This window comes from Heloderma suspectum, chromosome 10 (assembly GCF_057233095.1).
Source record: "Heloderma suspectum isolate Gila_16-S chromosome 10, 16-S_ref, whole genome shotgun sequence".
In the NCBI taxonomy this organism is placed as follows: Eukaryota; Metazoa; Chordata; class Lepidosauria; order Squamata; family Helodermatidae; genus Heloderma; species Heloderma suspectum.
In genome coordinates, this window is record NC_139467.1 from 33,469,320 (window position 1) to 33,486,227 (window position 16,908).

General features: G+C 46.1%; 1 protein-coding gene and 1 long non-coding RNA gene across 2 annotated transcripts in view; one reads left to right on the forward strand and one right to left on the reverse strand.

The window, feature by feature from the left end:
- The first annotated feature begins 587 nt into the window (after positions 1-587).
- On the forward strand, positions 588-14,682 carry LOC146338090 (uncharacterized). Its single transcript, XR_014785159.1, has 3 exons — positions 588-2,630; positions 6,665-6,892; positions 13,092-14,682. It is a non-coding gene; the product is annotated as an uncharacterized LOC146338090 (long non-coding RNA).
- Positions 5,011-16,908, reverse strand: part of MAN1C1 (mannosidase alpha class 1C member 1) — a 201,414-nt gene continuing 189,516 nt past the window's right edge. Inside the window, exon 12 of the mRNA XM_084815837.1 lies at positions 5,011-15,270. Coding sequence (XP_084671963.1) covers positions 15,147-15,270 — 124 coding nt within the window. The 3' untranslated portion in view covers positions 5,011-15,146. The remainder of the gene's footprint in view (positions 15,271-16,908) is intronic.

Genomic DNA, 16,908 nt, shown 5'->3' on the forward strand with positions numbered 1-16,908 from the left:
CATACATTACTACTGGGAAAACCATAGCTTTGATTAGTCGGACCTTTGTCGGCAAGGTGATGTCTCTGCTTCTTACTATGCTGTCTAGGTTGCGTGTCATATTCACAGATGCTATACATGTGTGCTCAGAAGTAAGTCCCACTGAGCTCACTTGGGCTTATTCCCGGACGGCGGAGGATGAGATGGCTAGATAGCATTGCCGATGCAATGAATATGGGCTTGAGCACGCTCCGGGAGGGAGCGCAGGACAGGAAGGCCTGGCGTGCTGCGGTCCATGGGGTGACGAAGAGTCGGGCACGACTGAATGACTGAACAACAACATGTCCGTATATGATTGCCACCTCAGTGCAGTGGGGCTTCCCAGTAAACATGCATCAAAGTGCCTACACAGCAAATACTACTACAGTTACTACTAAAAAGGTAAAGGTGTCCCCAACCAGTTGTGTCCGACTCTAGGGTGTGGTGCTCATCTCCATTTCTAAGCGGAAGAGCCAGCACTGTCCAAGGACGGTCATGTGGCCGACATGACCGAACACCGAGGTGCACGGAACGCTGTTACCTTTCCCGCCAAGGCGGTGCCTATTTATCTACTTGCAATTTCTTGCTTTCGAACTGCTAGGTTGGCAGGAGCTGGGACTGAAGACGGGAGCTCACTCGGTCACGCGGCACTTGGGTCTCGAACTGCTGACCTTCTGGTCTGCAGTTCAGCGTCTTAACCACTAAGCCACCACGGCCCCTCCTTTACACTTACTACTACTACTACTACTACTACTACTACTACTGTTTTTGTTGTTGCTACAGCAATCCTTCCTTATTTTGTGCTTGCAAACCTGACTTATTTGGTAATGTCACCTTCAATATAGTGGGCCTTACTTCCAAGTGCAGTGGGTCTTACACATTCAATATAGTGGGTCTTACTTCCAAGTAAACATGCTGTACAGCATATTGTTGTTGTGGTTAGTAATGTTAGTATGATGTTTATTTTTGTTGTTGTTCGTAAACTTTCCACTGCATCAAGAAGTGTTTCCAGTCAGATACCATGCCTCAAACCAGTGATGCTGAAGTTACTAATTAGTTCCCAGTAGGTTATTTGTGCAGAACAGACTTTGATCGGTAAACTTAAGAAGGTCTTAAATTTCTTATGCTCCTGCATCCCAAAATAGACTTTGGACTACCCCTTTCATGTATCTCCAAGACGGGGGGGGGGGGGACGGACGGACGGACGGACTGCCCCCTTCAGGATGAACAATAACGATCTCTAATCTAAACCATCGTTTTTGCACGATTCTGTTAATGCGTGATGTCCCCAGATGACAATTACAAATAAGGAAGGGGGAGTTATGAACCTCACAATAAGCTTTCAACCACCCCAAATGAGTGTCCTCTACGCAACGGCACTGAGTCACATCCAGCTCAGTGCCTTCTTTGGGTGCAAGATGTTGGGTTGCATATGATTTAATGCCATCTCATGCTAGATGTGTGTGGATTTGGCCAGTCATAGAATCATAGAATCCTAGGGTTGGAAGGGGCCTACAAGACCATCGGGTCCAACCCCCTGCTCAATGCAGGAAACCTGATTCCCAGGCAGTTCTCCATCCAAGTACTAACCAGGGCTGACCCTGCTTAGCTTCCGAGATCAGATGAGATTTGGGGTGGCTCAAAGCGTCATGTGGGGTGCACAGCCCCACTTCCTTATTCTTTTCTAGATGGTTTGGCTATTATTGCCACGGGGACACTATTAGGGGGGAAATTGAAAATTGTGGGCAAGGGAATAGAATTACAGGCACAATCCTATGCATGTTTAGGCAGAAAAAGGTCCTACAGCATTCCCCAGCTGGCTAAAATCCTGAACATCAAAACTCCACACTGCAACATTTTGTTGCAGATTCCACTTGTTTCTATAATAGAATAAATATCTATGAAGTTAGGATGCTTTCCTCCAATGTGAATGAGTTTACACTTAACGCCATTTTGTTCACCATCCATCCAATTTGGAGAGATTCCTTTGCAGCACTTTGCAATCTACTCAGTTTAATTTCAGAGACTCATGGCAGATAACAATCCCAGTCTTCCTGAAAATGGTGGACTATTGACCATCTGATCCTATTCGGAATCCCATAATTCCACCAAAGTGATATGTTTTTCTCCCAGGAGAAAAACTGCAGCTATTTAGTTTTTGTGTGGTGTGACACAGCCGGTCAACACAAAAGTCTCTGTCACAAAGAATAGGTGTCATTTCTAAGGGTAGTAGGAATAAAGTTTTAGGGACAGAGAACAGAAGCAGTGAGGGCGTAGACATGATCCTAAACATGGTCAAAGCCCAAATACACTCCTATTAACTCCGTGGACAGAACTACCTTACTGCCTAGCCATCTGAAGAAGCCCTGTTTAAGATGGTTTTTAGCTTCTGAGTTTTTCCTGGCCTCATATTTTCATACTTTTCCCCTCTGCAGCCCTCAACAGAGACTAGCAACTTGATAATTTTTCCTCAAAGAGGGACATTTCATGTTCTCTGGCTGTCTTTCTGTGCATGGCAAAAACCATCTGAGTGGAGGGGCGTGTACTGCTTTGTTGGATCCAGTGTGGAACAGCCTCTGAGATCATTGGGAGAATGGCCAAGGTCTTTATCTGTGAGTTGTCCTTCTCTTATGAGAATGAAAAGCAGTTCAAGGTGTACATCCTAGCCACGTAATTTTTTTGTTTTGTAGCTGATGGTAAGCAAAACCATCTTCTGATATTCATTGAGGTCCACAGGTGGCAAAGGATCCCTTGTGATACACGAGGACACCTGTGGATACACCTGGACTTATCAGTCTTCAAGTTCAAAAACAATACTGAGACGTGTTGTACCTTAAAGGCTAACAGATTTATTGTGGCACCCACTTCTGTTGCAACAGTTGTTACTGCTCTAGACCTTGCTGCTTTTGAGCGCATGTTATCCTTTGCTTGTCTATTATATCTAGTTGGCGCTTAGAGCTTCTCCATTGGAGGGGGAATGCAGGACAGACATTTTTAATATAAATATTTTTCAGTATTTTGTTGAAGCTTTTATCACCTAAATGGAAGGATCTAGGTGAATTTTTAGTATAGCCTGCTTCCTGCTGGTCAGAACAGATTAAACAGCATGGAATACTAGAGAAAACCAGGAAAATGCTCAACCTGCTACATTTCTGCATGTCAGGGTACTGTTAAAACAAGACCAGAAAAATAAAAGTTGGCACTATTGTGTTGTTGTTGTTGTTCAGTTGTTCAGTTGTGTCCGACTCTTCGTGACCCCATGGACCATAGCACGCCAGGCCTTCCTGTCCTGCACTCTCTCCCGGAGCGTGCTCAAGTTTATATTCATTGCATCCGTGATGCTATCTAACCATCTCATCCTCTGCCGTCCCCTTCTCCTTTTGCCTTCAGTCTTTCCCAGCATCAGGGTCTTTTCCAGAGAGTTCTCTTCGCATTAGGTGGCCAAAATATTTGAGCTTCAGCTTCAGTATCTGTCCTTCCAATGAGCACTCAGGGTTGATTTCCTTTAGGATGGACTGATTTGACCTCCTCGCAGTCCAGGGGACTCGTAAGAGTCTTCTCCAGCACCACAGTTCGAAAGCATCAATTCTTCGGCGCTCAGCCTTCCTTATAGTCCAGCTCTCACAGCCATACATTACTACTGGGAAAACCATAGCTTTGATTAGACGGACCTTTGTCGGTAAGGTGATGTCTCTGCTTCTTACTATGCTGTCTAGGTTTGCCATAGCTTTCCTTCCAAGGAGCAAGCGTCTTTTAATTTCATGCCTACAGTCACCGTCTGCGGTGATCTTGGAGCCCAAGAAAGTAAAATCTGTCACTGCTTCCATTTCTTCCCCTTCTATATGCCAGAAAGTGATAGGGCCAGATGCCATGATCTTAGTTTTTTTAATGTTGAGTTTCAAACCAGCTTTTGCACTCTCCTCTTTCATCCTCAACAAGAGGCTCTTTAGATCCTCTTCACTTTCTGCCATTAGGGTGGTATCGTCTGCATATCGGAGGTTGTTGATAATTCTCCCAGCAATCTTAATTCCGACCTCTGATTCATCCAGCCCGGCATTTCTCATGATGTACTCTGCATATAAGTTAAATAAGCAGGGTGACAATATGCAGCCTTGTCGTACTCCTTTCCCAATTTTAAACCACTCAGTTGTTCCATGTCTGGTTCTTACTGTTGCTTCTTGTCCCTCGTACAGGTTTCTCAGGAGACAGGTAAGGTGGTCTGGTACTCCCATCTCTTTCAGAATTTGCCACAGTTTGTTGTGATCCACACAATCAAAGGCTTTAGCGTAGTCAATGAAGCAGAAGTAGACGTTTTTCTAGAATTCTCTTGCTTTCTCCATGATGCAGCGAATGTTGACAATTTGATCTCTAGTTCCTCTGCCTCTTCGAAACCCAGCTTGTACTTCCGGTAGTTCTCGGTTCGCATACTGCTGAAGCCTAGCTTGTAGGATTTTGAGCATCACCTTGCTGGCGTGTGAAATGAGCGCAATTGTGCGGTAGTTTGAACACTCTTTGGCGTTGCCCTTCTTTGGAGTTGGAATGTAAACTGACCTTTTCCAGTCTTGCGGCCATTGTTGAGTGTTCCAAATTTGTTGGCATATTGAGTGCAGCACTTTAACAGCATCATCTTTTAGGATTTTAAATAGCTCAGCTGGAATACTGTCATCTCCACTAGCATTGTTGTTAGTAATGCTTCCTAAGGCCCACTTGACTTCACTCTCGAGGATGTCCGGCTCAAGTTCAGTGACTGCACTATCATGGCTATCAAGGACATTAAGATCTTTCCTGTATAGTTCTTCTGTGTATTCTTTCCACCTCTTCTTAATCTCATCTGCATCTGTTAGGTCCCTGCCTTCTTTGTCCTTTATCATGCCCGTCTTTGCACAAAACGTTCCCTTGAGATCTCCAATTTTCTTGAAGAGATCTCTAGTCTTTCCCATTCTGTTGTTTTCCTCGATTTCTTTGCATTGTTCATTTAAGAAGGCCTTCTTGTCTCTGTTGTACTGTTGTGTACTGCATCATAAAGAAGCAAACCCAGGAGTCCTCAGGATGAGACAGGCCACATGAGTGAACTGGAAGAAACAGGTTCACTTTTGCAGCAGACACCTACATGAGTGGTTGGGCCTGCAAAATTTGCTCAAAGGCCAGAGCAATATGAGGCCTAGATGGATCACTAACCAAGGACACTTCTCAGTTAAGACAACCAGTGTGGTAAAGTGGTTAGAGTACTGGGCTAAGGCCAGAGAGACCCAAGTTCAAATCCCCAACGCCATGAAGCTCCCTGGATGACCTTGGGCCGGTCACGATCTCACAGCCTAACCTACCTCATAGGGTTGTTGTGAGGATAAAATGGGAGAGAACCAAGTGTGCTGCCTTGAGCTCCTTGGGTGGGATATAAATCAAATACAGGTCAGAGCAATCCTATGGTCCCTCGAAGAGCATTCCAGGGACCATAGACTAAGCGAGACTCCCCCTCCCAAAGCCAAAATCACTGCTATGGCTTTGGGAGGGGGAGTCTGCATTCCCACCCCCACCCCCTTGCAGCCACTGCAGAAGAACCACGGTGACTGCTTCCCAAAGTTGGAAGATCGACCTTGGATGACCTTGTAGAGGCGTAAGGGGGCTGTGTTCCAGTGGGTGGGGAAGGGAGGGAGGGGAAAGGAGAGGCCAAGATCCATTCTATTCTGTGGCCTCTCCAGCCTCAGTCCCGGCAGCACAACCTCCCCCATCTAGAGGAAAAAAATCAAGAAGGAGGATGCAGAGGCAAAAATCACCTCTCGGTCTCCGGGGCTTCCGTCTAGCAGGCGGCAATCCCATAGGATTGCGCTTTAGGTTGCATTCCGCCCTCATTTCTGGCAATATAGATTTTCTGCCCTGGGCTTTTCCCCAGTGGGTTGTAAACAATGTGTAACAGAGTTTTTAAGGAGTATTCCTTAAAAACTCTGCTGCTGTTCTCACACATACAAGTGTCACGTCTACGGTGCACATCGCACCTTGCTTACAACTCACCTGACATTTGCCAGCCTACTGCTTGAACCATTTCCAGCTACTTTGCAGCTAGTGCTATGAAAACGGGTGGGGTTCTAAGCTGGGTGCACCATGAAGCAATCCACATATGCTAAACTCTGCACTTTCTGGGCCTGCGCACTTGCCCTGTTCTTTCCCACACTTATGCAGTTACACAAGGGACTCTTTACATGCTGAAGTGTCTGACACTGAGCCAAAAGGTTTGTTTCCAACCAGTGTTGGATTAATTTCCTCCCATTACTCCTTGTTATCACATTCCTTTGATATCATTCTTCTAAACAAGCCCTCTTCCTAAAGGCTCCTAGACTCCTTTTGCATGAATGTCACATCCCTCCTTAGCTAGCCGTTTGGCTGAGCGATACATATTAAGTTCTTTTAATCTTCCTCCATAAATTACTGTCTCCTAACCTTTCCTCGTGCTGCTCACATTCCTACACCGTTTATGAAATTCTCAGACTGATAACGGAGATTTTCTGCCCTTCCTCTGCTGCATGTGGGGGGCTACTAACATCAAATGTTTTTTTTTAATCTGTAGAAAGTAGCAGGCAATATGAGAACCAAATGCTTTGAGGCCTGTTTCTTTCATTTGCTTAATTGTTTTTGTTTGTTTGTTTTTAAGGTTGTCTTATATCCTCCTGCCCCTCCCCAGCCATGGAAGTACTCTCGATTAGTCTCTGGCCCACAACTGCTTATGCCAGTCTTGAGGGTGCCATTAGACGCCATTGTTCTTGCTGTCAATACAAGACCATTCATAACCTACATCAAAAGAGGAACTGGGCACTTCAGAGAGTTCTGGAGAAGTAATGAAAACATATTTGTGAACCAACGGTCTTGTGTGTAGCTTAATGTAAGTATATATGAAACAAGGCCCAGAAAAATGGACAGGGTGTTCTGTGCTTGGAAAGATGAGGAAAACATGTATTTGGACATTTACCTAGCACACGTAGTTACAACAGCACAGATTTAAACTGGTGTAATAGTCATCCACTCTCCTCAAAGAGCATAAGAGCCCTGCTGGATCAGACCGAAAGCCTGTCTAGTCTAGCATTCTGTTCCCACAGTGGCCAGCCAGGATATGCTTGTTGACTTGTTGATAGCACCCTCCCAGTCATGTTGCCCAACAATTGGTAGTCAGAAGCACCCTGCTGCAGATCCTGGAGGATGCATAAAACCATCATGTGTAGTAGCCGTCGATTGCCATATTCTCCATGAAGTTGTCTAATCCCCTTTTAAAAGGGGATTTAAAAACCCTGGGAAATGTAGTTCTGTAAGGGGAGGAAGGTAGTTATCTCTAGCACAGAATTCAGAACCCTCACCAAACCACAATTCGTATGTTCCAGCTGTCGCTACATACCTAAAGGAATGTATGGATTTTGTTAAATCCATTCCATCTGTGTTTCACGGATTATCAGGGGTCTTCTGCTCATTGAGAGAATCAGATTATTTTTAGGGATATACAAGAAATTCATTTCACTTGCATAAGCGCGCGTTAATGCTAATGTACATCAGTGCAAGTGTGCATTAGTGCTACTGTGCACTTGCACATTAGCTCAAGTGCAAATTTGTACAAATCCCCCCTAAAGTAAACAAACAATGGTCCACAACTCCACAGAATCAGCACGGCTTGGAAAAAGCCAGTCTGCTGCAGAATCCACCGATCAGATTAATAGAAATACAAACTCATTTGAATCCACTGTGGATTTCTCTGACATCCCTATATACCTCCTATGTTCCGCCTCCCTCCCAATTCCCTTTGTGCTATATTTCTTAGACTGTAAGTCTGCTGGCAGGGACTGACTTATTTCTGATCTTATTTCTTATTTCTGATCTTTCAGGGATTGACTTATTTCTGATCTTTGTATGCCACTTTGAGAGCCTTGGCTGAAGAGTGTGATAAAAATGCTTCAAGTGAGCAAATATATAAATCATACTAGGCACAGTAAATACATCCCCCAAAGTTCCCAATGTGGCCCACCAAGCTTCTTCCCAAGCCCCATCCATCCCTTTCCCTGCCCCAGGGCTGAGAGAAGCTTTTCTCTTAGCCCTGAGCAGGGAAAATGCTCCCCCTCACCAGCCGAACAGCACAGGTGGGGCTAGGAAGTGTGTGTGTGTGTGTGTGTGTGAATGAATGAATGGGGTGCATGTGTGTGTATGGGGTGCATGTATCTGTGTGAACCTTAGGGGTGGAATTGTGGCTCAGTGGTGAAGCACCTGCTTTGCATACAGAAAGTTCCAGGTTCAATCCGCTGCATCTCCAGGTGGGCCTAGGAAGGAATCCTGCCTGGCATGAGGCCCCCAAACCCACCTGTTTTTCAGCATGAACAAGCTTCCAAGCAGTTAACAAACAATCCAACAAAAACAAATCTTTGCCTTTTTAAGACCTTGAACTTTTCAGTGTGGGTCGTCAGAGCTGTCACTCTTCAGGCTTCATCTCCCTCCCACCTTGATGTCTCTAGAATGTAAATCCCTGTGTGGGGTGGGGGAGATGCAAGCTCACCTCCAAGGCACACAGTGTTGACGTGTGCTCATGAATGGCAACGCACCACACAGCGCACAAGCTGCTGTTGTGCATGCGGTCGCCGGTGAGGCTCACTTGGAACTGATGGCGACACACATTCTAGCACCTTTGCTCGAGTTGGTGTCCTCCAGATCGGTTGGGTGACAACTCCTGCCACCCCCCAGCCAGCATGACCAATGGCCATGCTGTCTGGGGACAATCGAATGGACCTGGCTTTGCACAGCTTGGAACCATCCTTAGTTTAATACAGTGCAAAGCCTTCATGCAAACTTACGTTGCTGTCAGAGTTAGACACATTGTGCCCACCCTGTCTGAGTGAAGCCACACCTGCTGGCACCCGAGAGCCCTAAGGGAAGGGTCTGTCCACTCCATCCCCAAGGGAGGGGGCTGCCATATAACTTCTGCCTGGCTTCAAAATTGACTGTAAGCTTCGTGCTGGTTAGAAAAGTCTGCTACCTAGTGATTGGAGGTGGTACTGCAGGCTTCAAACATACGGACACATTTGATACAAGAACATCAGAACAGCCCTGCTGGATCAGACCAAGGGTCCATTTACTCCAGCATTCTGTTCACACAGTGGCCAGCCAACTGCCTGTGGGAAATCCACAAGCCGGATATGAGTGCAACGGCACCCTCCCGCCCATGTTCCCCAGCAACCGATGTACATAGACATCCTGCCTCTGATACTGGAGGTAGCATATGGCCGTCAGGACTAGTAGCCATTGATAGATTTCTCCTCCATGAATTTGTCTCATCCCCTTCTAAAGCCATCTGAATTGGTGGCCATGACTACATCTTGCGGTAGTGAATTCCATAGTTTAACTATGCACATGAAATTAATTAAAACTGATTCATTTTAATAACATTAAAATAATTTTTTAAAAATCATGTATGCATTTATTTAATTTGCAGGTCCCCTTGGTATGCATGCCAAGTTTCAAGTGTCTAGGTTTCACACAGAGCTGAGCGCAAATGGCCTCTTGAAATTCTCCACCCTATTTGTAGGCAGAGAAATTGGGGGGAGAATTTCACCAAATTTCTCCAGGGGGGGGAGAACTTCTCAACAATTTCTCTTTGGCAGGGGTCATAGCACAGCTTCTTCTCTTTTAAAGGGTTTTAGGTGCTGCCACTGCAACGGGCTACAGCATCAATTGTGCTGGCAGGCTGGGCTCCATTTTGCATCCACCACAATGCAGGTGTGAGGGTGGCAGTGTTGTGTCCAGCTCCAGGGCAGAGGTAGAGCTAGTGCCAAGATGGAATCTGTCCTCCAATTTCCTGAAGGTTTTCTTCCCCCATGAAAGAGGATTCATAGAATCATAGAAACACAGAATAAAAGAGTTGCAAGGGGCCTATAAGACTATCGAGTCCAACCCCCTGCTCAGTGCAGGAATCCAAGTCAGAGCATCCCTGACAGATGGCTGTCCAGCCTCATCTTGAATTGGTTCCATTGTCGTATTGCTCTAACAGTCAGGAAGTTTTTCCTGATGTTCAGCCGGAATCTGGCTTCCTGTCACTTGAGCCCGTGATTCTGTGTCCTGCACTCTGGGATGATCGAGAAGAGATCCTGGCCTTCCTCTCTGTGACAACCTTTCAAGGACTTGAAGAGCGCTATCCTATCTCCCCTCAGTCGTCACTTCTCAAGGCTGAACATGCCCAGTTCTTTCAGTCTCTCTTCATAGGGCTTTGTTTCCAGTCCCCTGATCATCTTTGTTGCCCTCCTCTGAACCCTCTTCAGTTTGTCTGCATCCTCATTCTCATGGTATTTTATAATTTACTTTTGTGGTGTTTTTGTGCTTACGTACTCACCGTGACGCAGCTGAGGGGGCTGTATGTGTGTGTGTTTTCTTTCTTTCTATTACACATCTCTCTATTGCTCTGCAGCCTCCCAGGCTGCCTGCACTTCCTGATCCGAAAGAGCCCTATGGGAGGAATTACATCAGGATGTCTTCCCCTGGGCTTTAATTGAAATAAGGGAAGCCAAGGAGGCTACAGGCTGACAGAGAGGTGATTGTACAGTGAAAGACAAGACACTCACATGCCCTCCTTGGCCACTTCGTAAGTAAGGTAAGCACAAGAAACCTGAACCCATGAGAATTTCTCTGAAATTTTCTTCACCATTGAATTGCTTTTCAAAAGCAATTCCTTTTCTATCAAATTGAATGAGAATGGCAGGGAAAAAAGTGGGAGAAATTTTTGGTACAGTGCTAGTTTCATGGTCTTGGAGGTATGGCACTGACTGATAGACACACATCCTTTTATTATTCTAAATTATGTTTTCTTCCCATTTATCCCCACCACCACCCACGGTGTGGGTAAAATCAAAGATACGTCCTACTTAGAGCAGACCTATTGAAATGAATGGGACTTGTTAGTCATGACTAACTGAAGCCCCATTCATTTCAAGGGGTCTACTCTAAGTAGGGGTTTTTTTGGATTTTGCCCTGTATCTTTAACTCAAAGGAGCATCTTCTTGCATTTTAAATCCGTGCGGGAGAGGCCATCGCAGAGTAAGTCTTTGGCAAAGTGAAGGGGTGTGTGTGTATACACACATGTGCACACAGACAGTTGGGGAGTGATTATTGGTATGAAAACTAGGGTGTTACTAGCACTACTGGGAGGTTACAATTTTTGCCTGTAAAGCGTTGAAGGGTGTGCAATGTACAGGAAAGTCATGGTTGCTAAAGCAGTAGAAAACTAGCTTAGGTTTGTGAAATGGGTATGACTAGAGAGAGTCAATGCAGTGTGGTCCTGTGTGTTTTGAGAGTGGCCCCATCAACTTTTTTGGAGGGGCATATCCACTGTCAGTATGCAGTCCCCAACAGTTACCGCTGAAGGAATGCAGCCTTCCACAGAATAAAGGGTCCCCACCCCTGCTTTAAGATCAGTTTTGGAGGCTCTACTCGCAATGTGGGAATTCAGGACAGGTATGTACAAGGCCTTCCTGGTGGTAGCACAAAAGTTTTGGGACCTTGTCCCTGAAGAGATCTGTGTGGCCCCTCTCACTCCCTCTTTTGGCATAGTCTGCAGGTTCTTTTTCAATAGGCATTCCAATTTGGATGGCTTTAAAAGGGGGTTGGACAAATTGCTGGTGGAAAAGGCTATCATTGGCTACTAGGCCTGATGGCTATGTGCTACCTCCAGTACCAGAGGCAGCGAGCCTATGTACACCAGTTGCTGGGGGCATGGGTGGGTGGGTGCTGTTGCGCTTGTGTCCTGCTTGTGGGTTCCTGGTCAACAGCTGGTTGGCCACTGTGTGAACAGAATGCTGGGCTAGATGGACCCTTGGTCTGATCCAGCAGAGCTATTCTTATGTTCTTATTCAATATTTTAATTGTTTGCTGCTGTGAGATTATATTGGATAAGTTGTTTGTTGATGCTGCTACTTTGTCATCTGATTGATTTGTTTTTGTTTTAATGGAATTTATATTTTAATGGATTTTTTTTTAATTTAGGGTTTTATTCCGTTAGCCTCTTTTGGACAACTTTATACAGAAAAACGAGACATAAATACATACATTGTGACTACTTCACATAATACAAGCCAGTTTCAAACAGATCTTGTTGGGAAAACTGAACTGCAGGGCTTGGCCTACAGCTAAGCTAGCTTTTCCCAACCTGGCTGGCTGGGGGATGCTGGGAGTTGTAGTTCCAACACATCTGGAGGGCGCTAGGTTGGGGAAAGCTGCACAGGCTGGGGGAGGCAGCAGATGCTGGGAAACAGGCGTGGTGGGGAATTGCTGGGAGGCCAGAGCTGTGTGCAACCTGCCCTGCACTCCTAAGCTAGCCTGCTGCCCTCAGATGCGGTGGAGGACGGTGCCCGCTTGCCAGTGTTGGAGAACTCTTCAACGGCCAGTCCAGTTGGCTTCTGTACATGGATCAGGAGGGGGCGCCGTCTCATTCTTTGCTTCAGGCAGCAAAATGTCTCCAGCCAGCCCTGCTGAACTGTCATGCAGTGTTTTGTACTGTTTTGTCATGGCATAAGGCAGCCTTCCCCAACCCAGTACCCTCCAGGTATTTTGAACTACAACTCCCATTGTCCCCCAACCAGCATGGGCAGTGGTGAGGAATGCTGGGAATTGTGTTCCAAAACATCTGGAGGGCAACAGGTTGGAGAAGGCTGGCTTAAGGGAAACAGTGGTCATCTGAAGCTTTCCCGTAAGAATTGTGGCAGAGTGTGCCTGGTGCATAGGATACTAGTTTTCATGAGGTAGGTTAAAGCACGCCATAATGCAATCACATCACCTTGCTTTAGTAATCAATACACTACAGTACCTAGCACTGCCAAACAGCGGCTCTAGTTTTTCTGAAAACTGAAAAACAAAAACAGTATGTAGAAATTAAAAGCAATGGGGCTCTGAAAAGACAGAAATAATAATAAACCTCCCGAATCTCTCCATAAACAAACACTGCCTTCTATTTCTTTTGGTCTCTTCTTTTGCTATTCTCTCTTTTTGCTTTCATGTTTGTGGGAATTTTGTGTGTAACTTAAATTAGGGTGGGACTGGCAACTCTCCTTTATTTTCTACAGATTATATTGTCGTATCGCACTTCAAAAAATCAATCAAAATTATAAATGATGAAAACCCACGGAGTTGGAATGACACTCTTCAATTCATGTCAAAAGGAAGCTTTGGATTCCACAAGATGCATATTTTAATCCACTATAAAATTACTTTGGGCTAAGCTTATATCCCTGCTATCAAAACCTCTCAATAGGATGACTCATTCCCAAAGCTTTTACTTACTAACAACTATCCATCTAGGAGAAGATTATTTGTCAGTCTCCTTATCCCCAAGATGAAATTAAAGTCCCCATCTGACAAGTCTTATTTCCCTCTGGGACTTCAAGAGGTGTGAATTCAAAATGAAACCTTTTGTCTTTTACTACTTGTTTGAAGTGTTTTTTCTTTCCCCCTTTCATTCATTTGAGGCTGTGAAGAAAGAAACCCACCAAATGTGATGAGGAGAAATGCATCCAAGGCAAAGTATCTTAGTGTTTGAATGAACCATATAGCATGGGGGCGGGGGGAGTGAAAACTAGTTTGCTATAGGGTAGTAAATCTATTTTCTCAGGCATTTGGATGCTAGTTACGGTCCAATTGTTGTGGGATGATTTTGTGGTGTTCATTCTAGGCTGTGAGAAGGGGGAAATGTTGTGTATCGTGGATGAACACTTTTTGATTTGTATTGTTTTTACACCGTGTATTTATGGGGTTCATTTCAATTTGTATTATTGTACTGATTCTGGTTTTTTTCTCTCTCATATATTAATTACGGATTTCTGTATTGTGTGTGTAAGTCGCTTTGAGACTGCTTTTTGCAGAAGAAAGCAACATATAAATTTAATAAATAAAGCAATAACAACAACAACAACAACAAGAAAAGGAACATCATCCACCACCTAACACAGCCTTCTCCAACCGGGTGCCTTCCAGATATTGATGGATTACAACTCCCACCAGCCGTTGGCCATGCTGGCTCCGGTTGATGGAAGCTGGAGTCCAACGACTTCTGGAGAGCCACAGGCTGAGCACGCCCGGCGTAAGCTGCACCTCCAGGTCCCAACGGAATGCTGACGCTCACCCGCCCTCTGCCCTGTTCCCCGCTCTCCTGCCTTCTTGCATCAGGGTCCTTCTGTCCTCTGCTGTTCCAGAGCAGCAGAGGCAGCTGCCCCTTCCATCTGCCCCTGCAGCAAAAACTCCAGAGGCTCTGCTCAGGTTCGTGCTTCACCCTGCCACCGAGCTCTTCCTTCTCACCTTCTGGGGCAATGAGAGAGACCTGAGCCATCCAGCCACTTCTGATCTGACAGGAACTTTTATTCTATTTTCACATCTCTGAATGTTACAGAAATGAAATCATTACAAGTGCCTTGTGATATTTAGCTCCAAATTAAACCAAAGTCGAAACCAAAGAAAACAAAGCAAAACAAAACAAAAGCAGGAAAACTTCAAACGTCAGAAAGCTACCCCCACCCCCCAACCACATGACGCAACATTCAGTAAACGTTTTAAGAGCATAGGGGGGAAAAGAGAGAGAGAGAGATAAACAACGTTTGGGATTCAGAATTTTGCAGACACTTTCTGATCAGTTATGGCATCGAGATCATTTAGTAGGATGCATGTTATTTTGAAAAAAGTGTAAATTAGGTGATAAAAAATCAAGTGTATATAAAAAGGAGAAGGCAGGATGGGAGGTGGGAGACAAGAAGAGTGGCACAAACCCACATCTGTTTTATGGCAAACTCCTGATCCTTTGGCCACATGAAAACTAAGTCAATGGGTTCCATAGAAATTCTCCGTAGAAAGGAATGTCCATGATTTTGTGTGTATTATGGCCCATAATCAACATCTCATTGCCAGGCTTATAAAGTTTCCTCATGGAGGAAAAAAACCACGAAGGTGCTTGATTCACAGTTTTTATACTCCCCGATATACTACTGTCCGGAATTGGACGAATGCCCCCCAAATTCCTTTTTGGGAGCGTACATATTCCTTTATTGGAAAGGAGAGAGAGAGAGAGAGAGAGAGAGAGAGCAAGTAACCCTCTGCCTCCCGCTGCGGAGGCTGGGGGAGTGCAGACGCCCCTACTGCACGGCCGCCTTTAGGAGAAAGTCCGTGTGGTTCACAGGCAAAGGGTGGGCTTCGGTGTTGAGCACCCAGTCCTCAAGAGACAGCACGTCATCTTCACAGAACAGAAGATAGAGGTACCTGGAGCCGAGGGAAAGAGAAAAGGGCACACCAGATGAGCCTGTCAGGCAACATTCTGTTTGGCTCTACTCAGTGGTGCATCAGCTGATGTGGATCATCTGTTAAGACTACATTTTCAAACTGCGTTCCAGGGAAGCCAGAGGGGCTACTTGGAAAGATAGGATGCTCAAGGGAAAAATCAGTAATGGCAGGCAGTGCTCCGCAAAAGACAGCGTCCTCCATCACTACTCGCGTCCTGCAGTGTGCAGCTGCAAGGGAGCATGGGTGGTGTTTTAGGGTGCACTTTCACTTCATGGAGAGTGACCATGAAGTCTGGCTAGTATCCTGTAGGAACTGTGCGCGCGCTGCAGAACACGTCCCAGAGTCCTTTGCAGAACTCAGATGCACAGACGTTCCTAAGCAGACAAGTCAAAGTGGCTACAGTTCCAGGAAGTACAAGTCTGAAAATCAACAGACTAAGACACCCCCCATTAACTTTCTTCAGCCTCCTGATTTGATTGCATGACTGAGTACATTTAGACAAGGGTGGGCAACTTGCACCCCTCAGCCTAATTTCAAAAGCCCTCTGCTAGCGAGCGACCTCTTGCAAGAGGAATCTGTCCCTCCTCTGGCAGCCTGCTGGATGGGGAGGGAGAGGGAGAGAAAGGAAAGGGGGGGTTGGAAAGAGGGGGAGAAAGGGGGGAAGAAGAGGTGGCAGAAAAGGGGAGCAAGAGAGAGATGATGGGAGATGCAGTCCAAGGCTAGCATGGTCATTTCAGATGGCTTGTTGGACCATTTTCTCCCTAAGTAACTTTGGGTTAGGTCACAGTTCTGCCATCTCATCGTGCATCAGCAAGCGGTGAGAAATTAAGGGTGTGCACACAGGAAATATGAAGGAATCACGCAAAGTGTGATCACAGTGCAATGTGCCTCTTTCCGAATGTACATAAATGGGCTGTGCTCTTTCCCCCATGGGCTAGTTGCCCCCTCGTTGCCCCCTCCTCCTGCTGCGGAAGAGCCAAGTGCTCTACAGCCGGTTGCCCGAGATGGGAGGAGGTGGCGCCACTTCCCTCTCGGGCACTCAGCCGCAGAGCGTTTTCTTTCCCAGCAGGAGGTGGCGGTGGCAGCAGCAGTGGGAGTGCAGCAGTGAGAAAGCAGGTGAGCGGGCGGGGAACATCAGCTGCCTGCAACCAGGCGCCCGAGACGAACGCAGCGCAACGTTCTCAGGCACCTGGCTGCGGGGCCCTTCCTCCAGTGGGTGGAAAAGGGGTGACGATGGGGCAGCGGGTCAAAGCGCGGAAGGCATCTAACCAATGCTCGGTTTGCTGGTCTGCTACAACCGCAAAGAGGCAGCGTGAATGCGCTTTGAGCCGTCTTTTTACATTTTGCCTCTACACCTCCCAAGTGATGAATATGCAAAAGTACCCCCCCGCCCGGCCAGTTTCAAAAGAAGAACATGGCACTGATCCCTCCAGTAGTTCCATTCAACAGAGGCCATTAGAAAAGCGAATTGACAAAGAACCTTAGCTAACCCCAGGAACTGATTACAAAGTACATTCCAAGACAGAAATGACCAACTTCTGGTCATTTCTGGGCAAGGTGCTTGAGCGGGTGGCTGTAGGACAGCTCCAGGCACTGTTGAATGAAACGGATTATCTG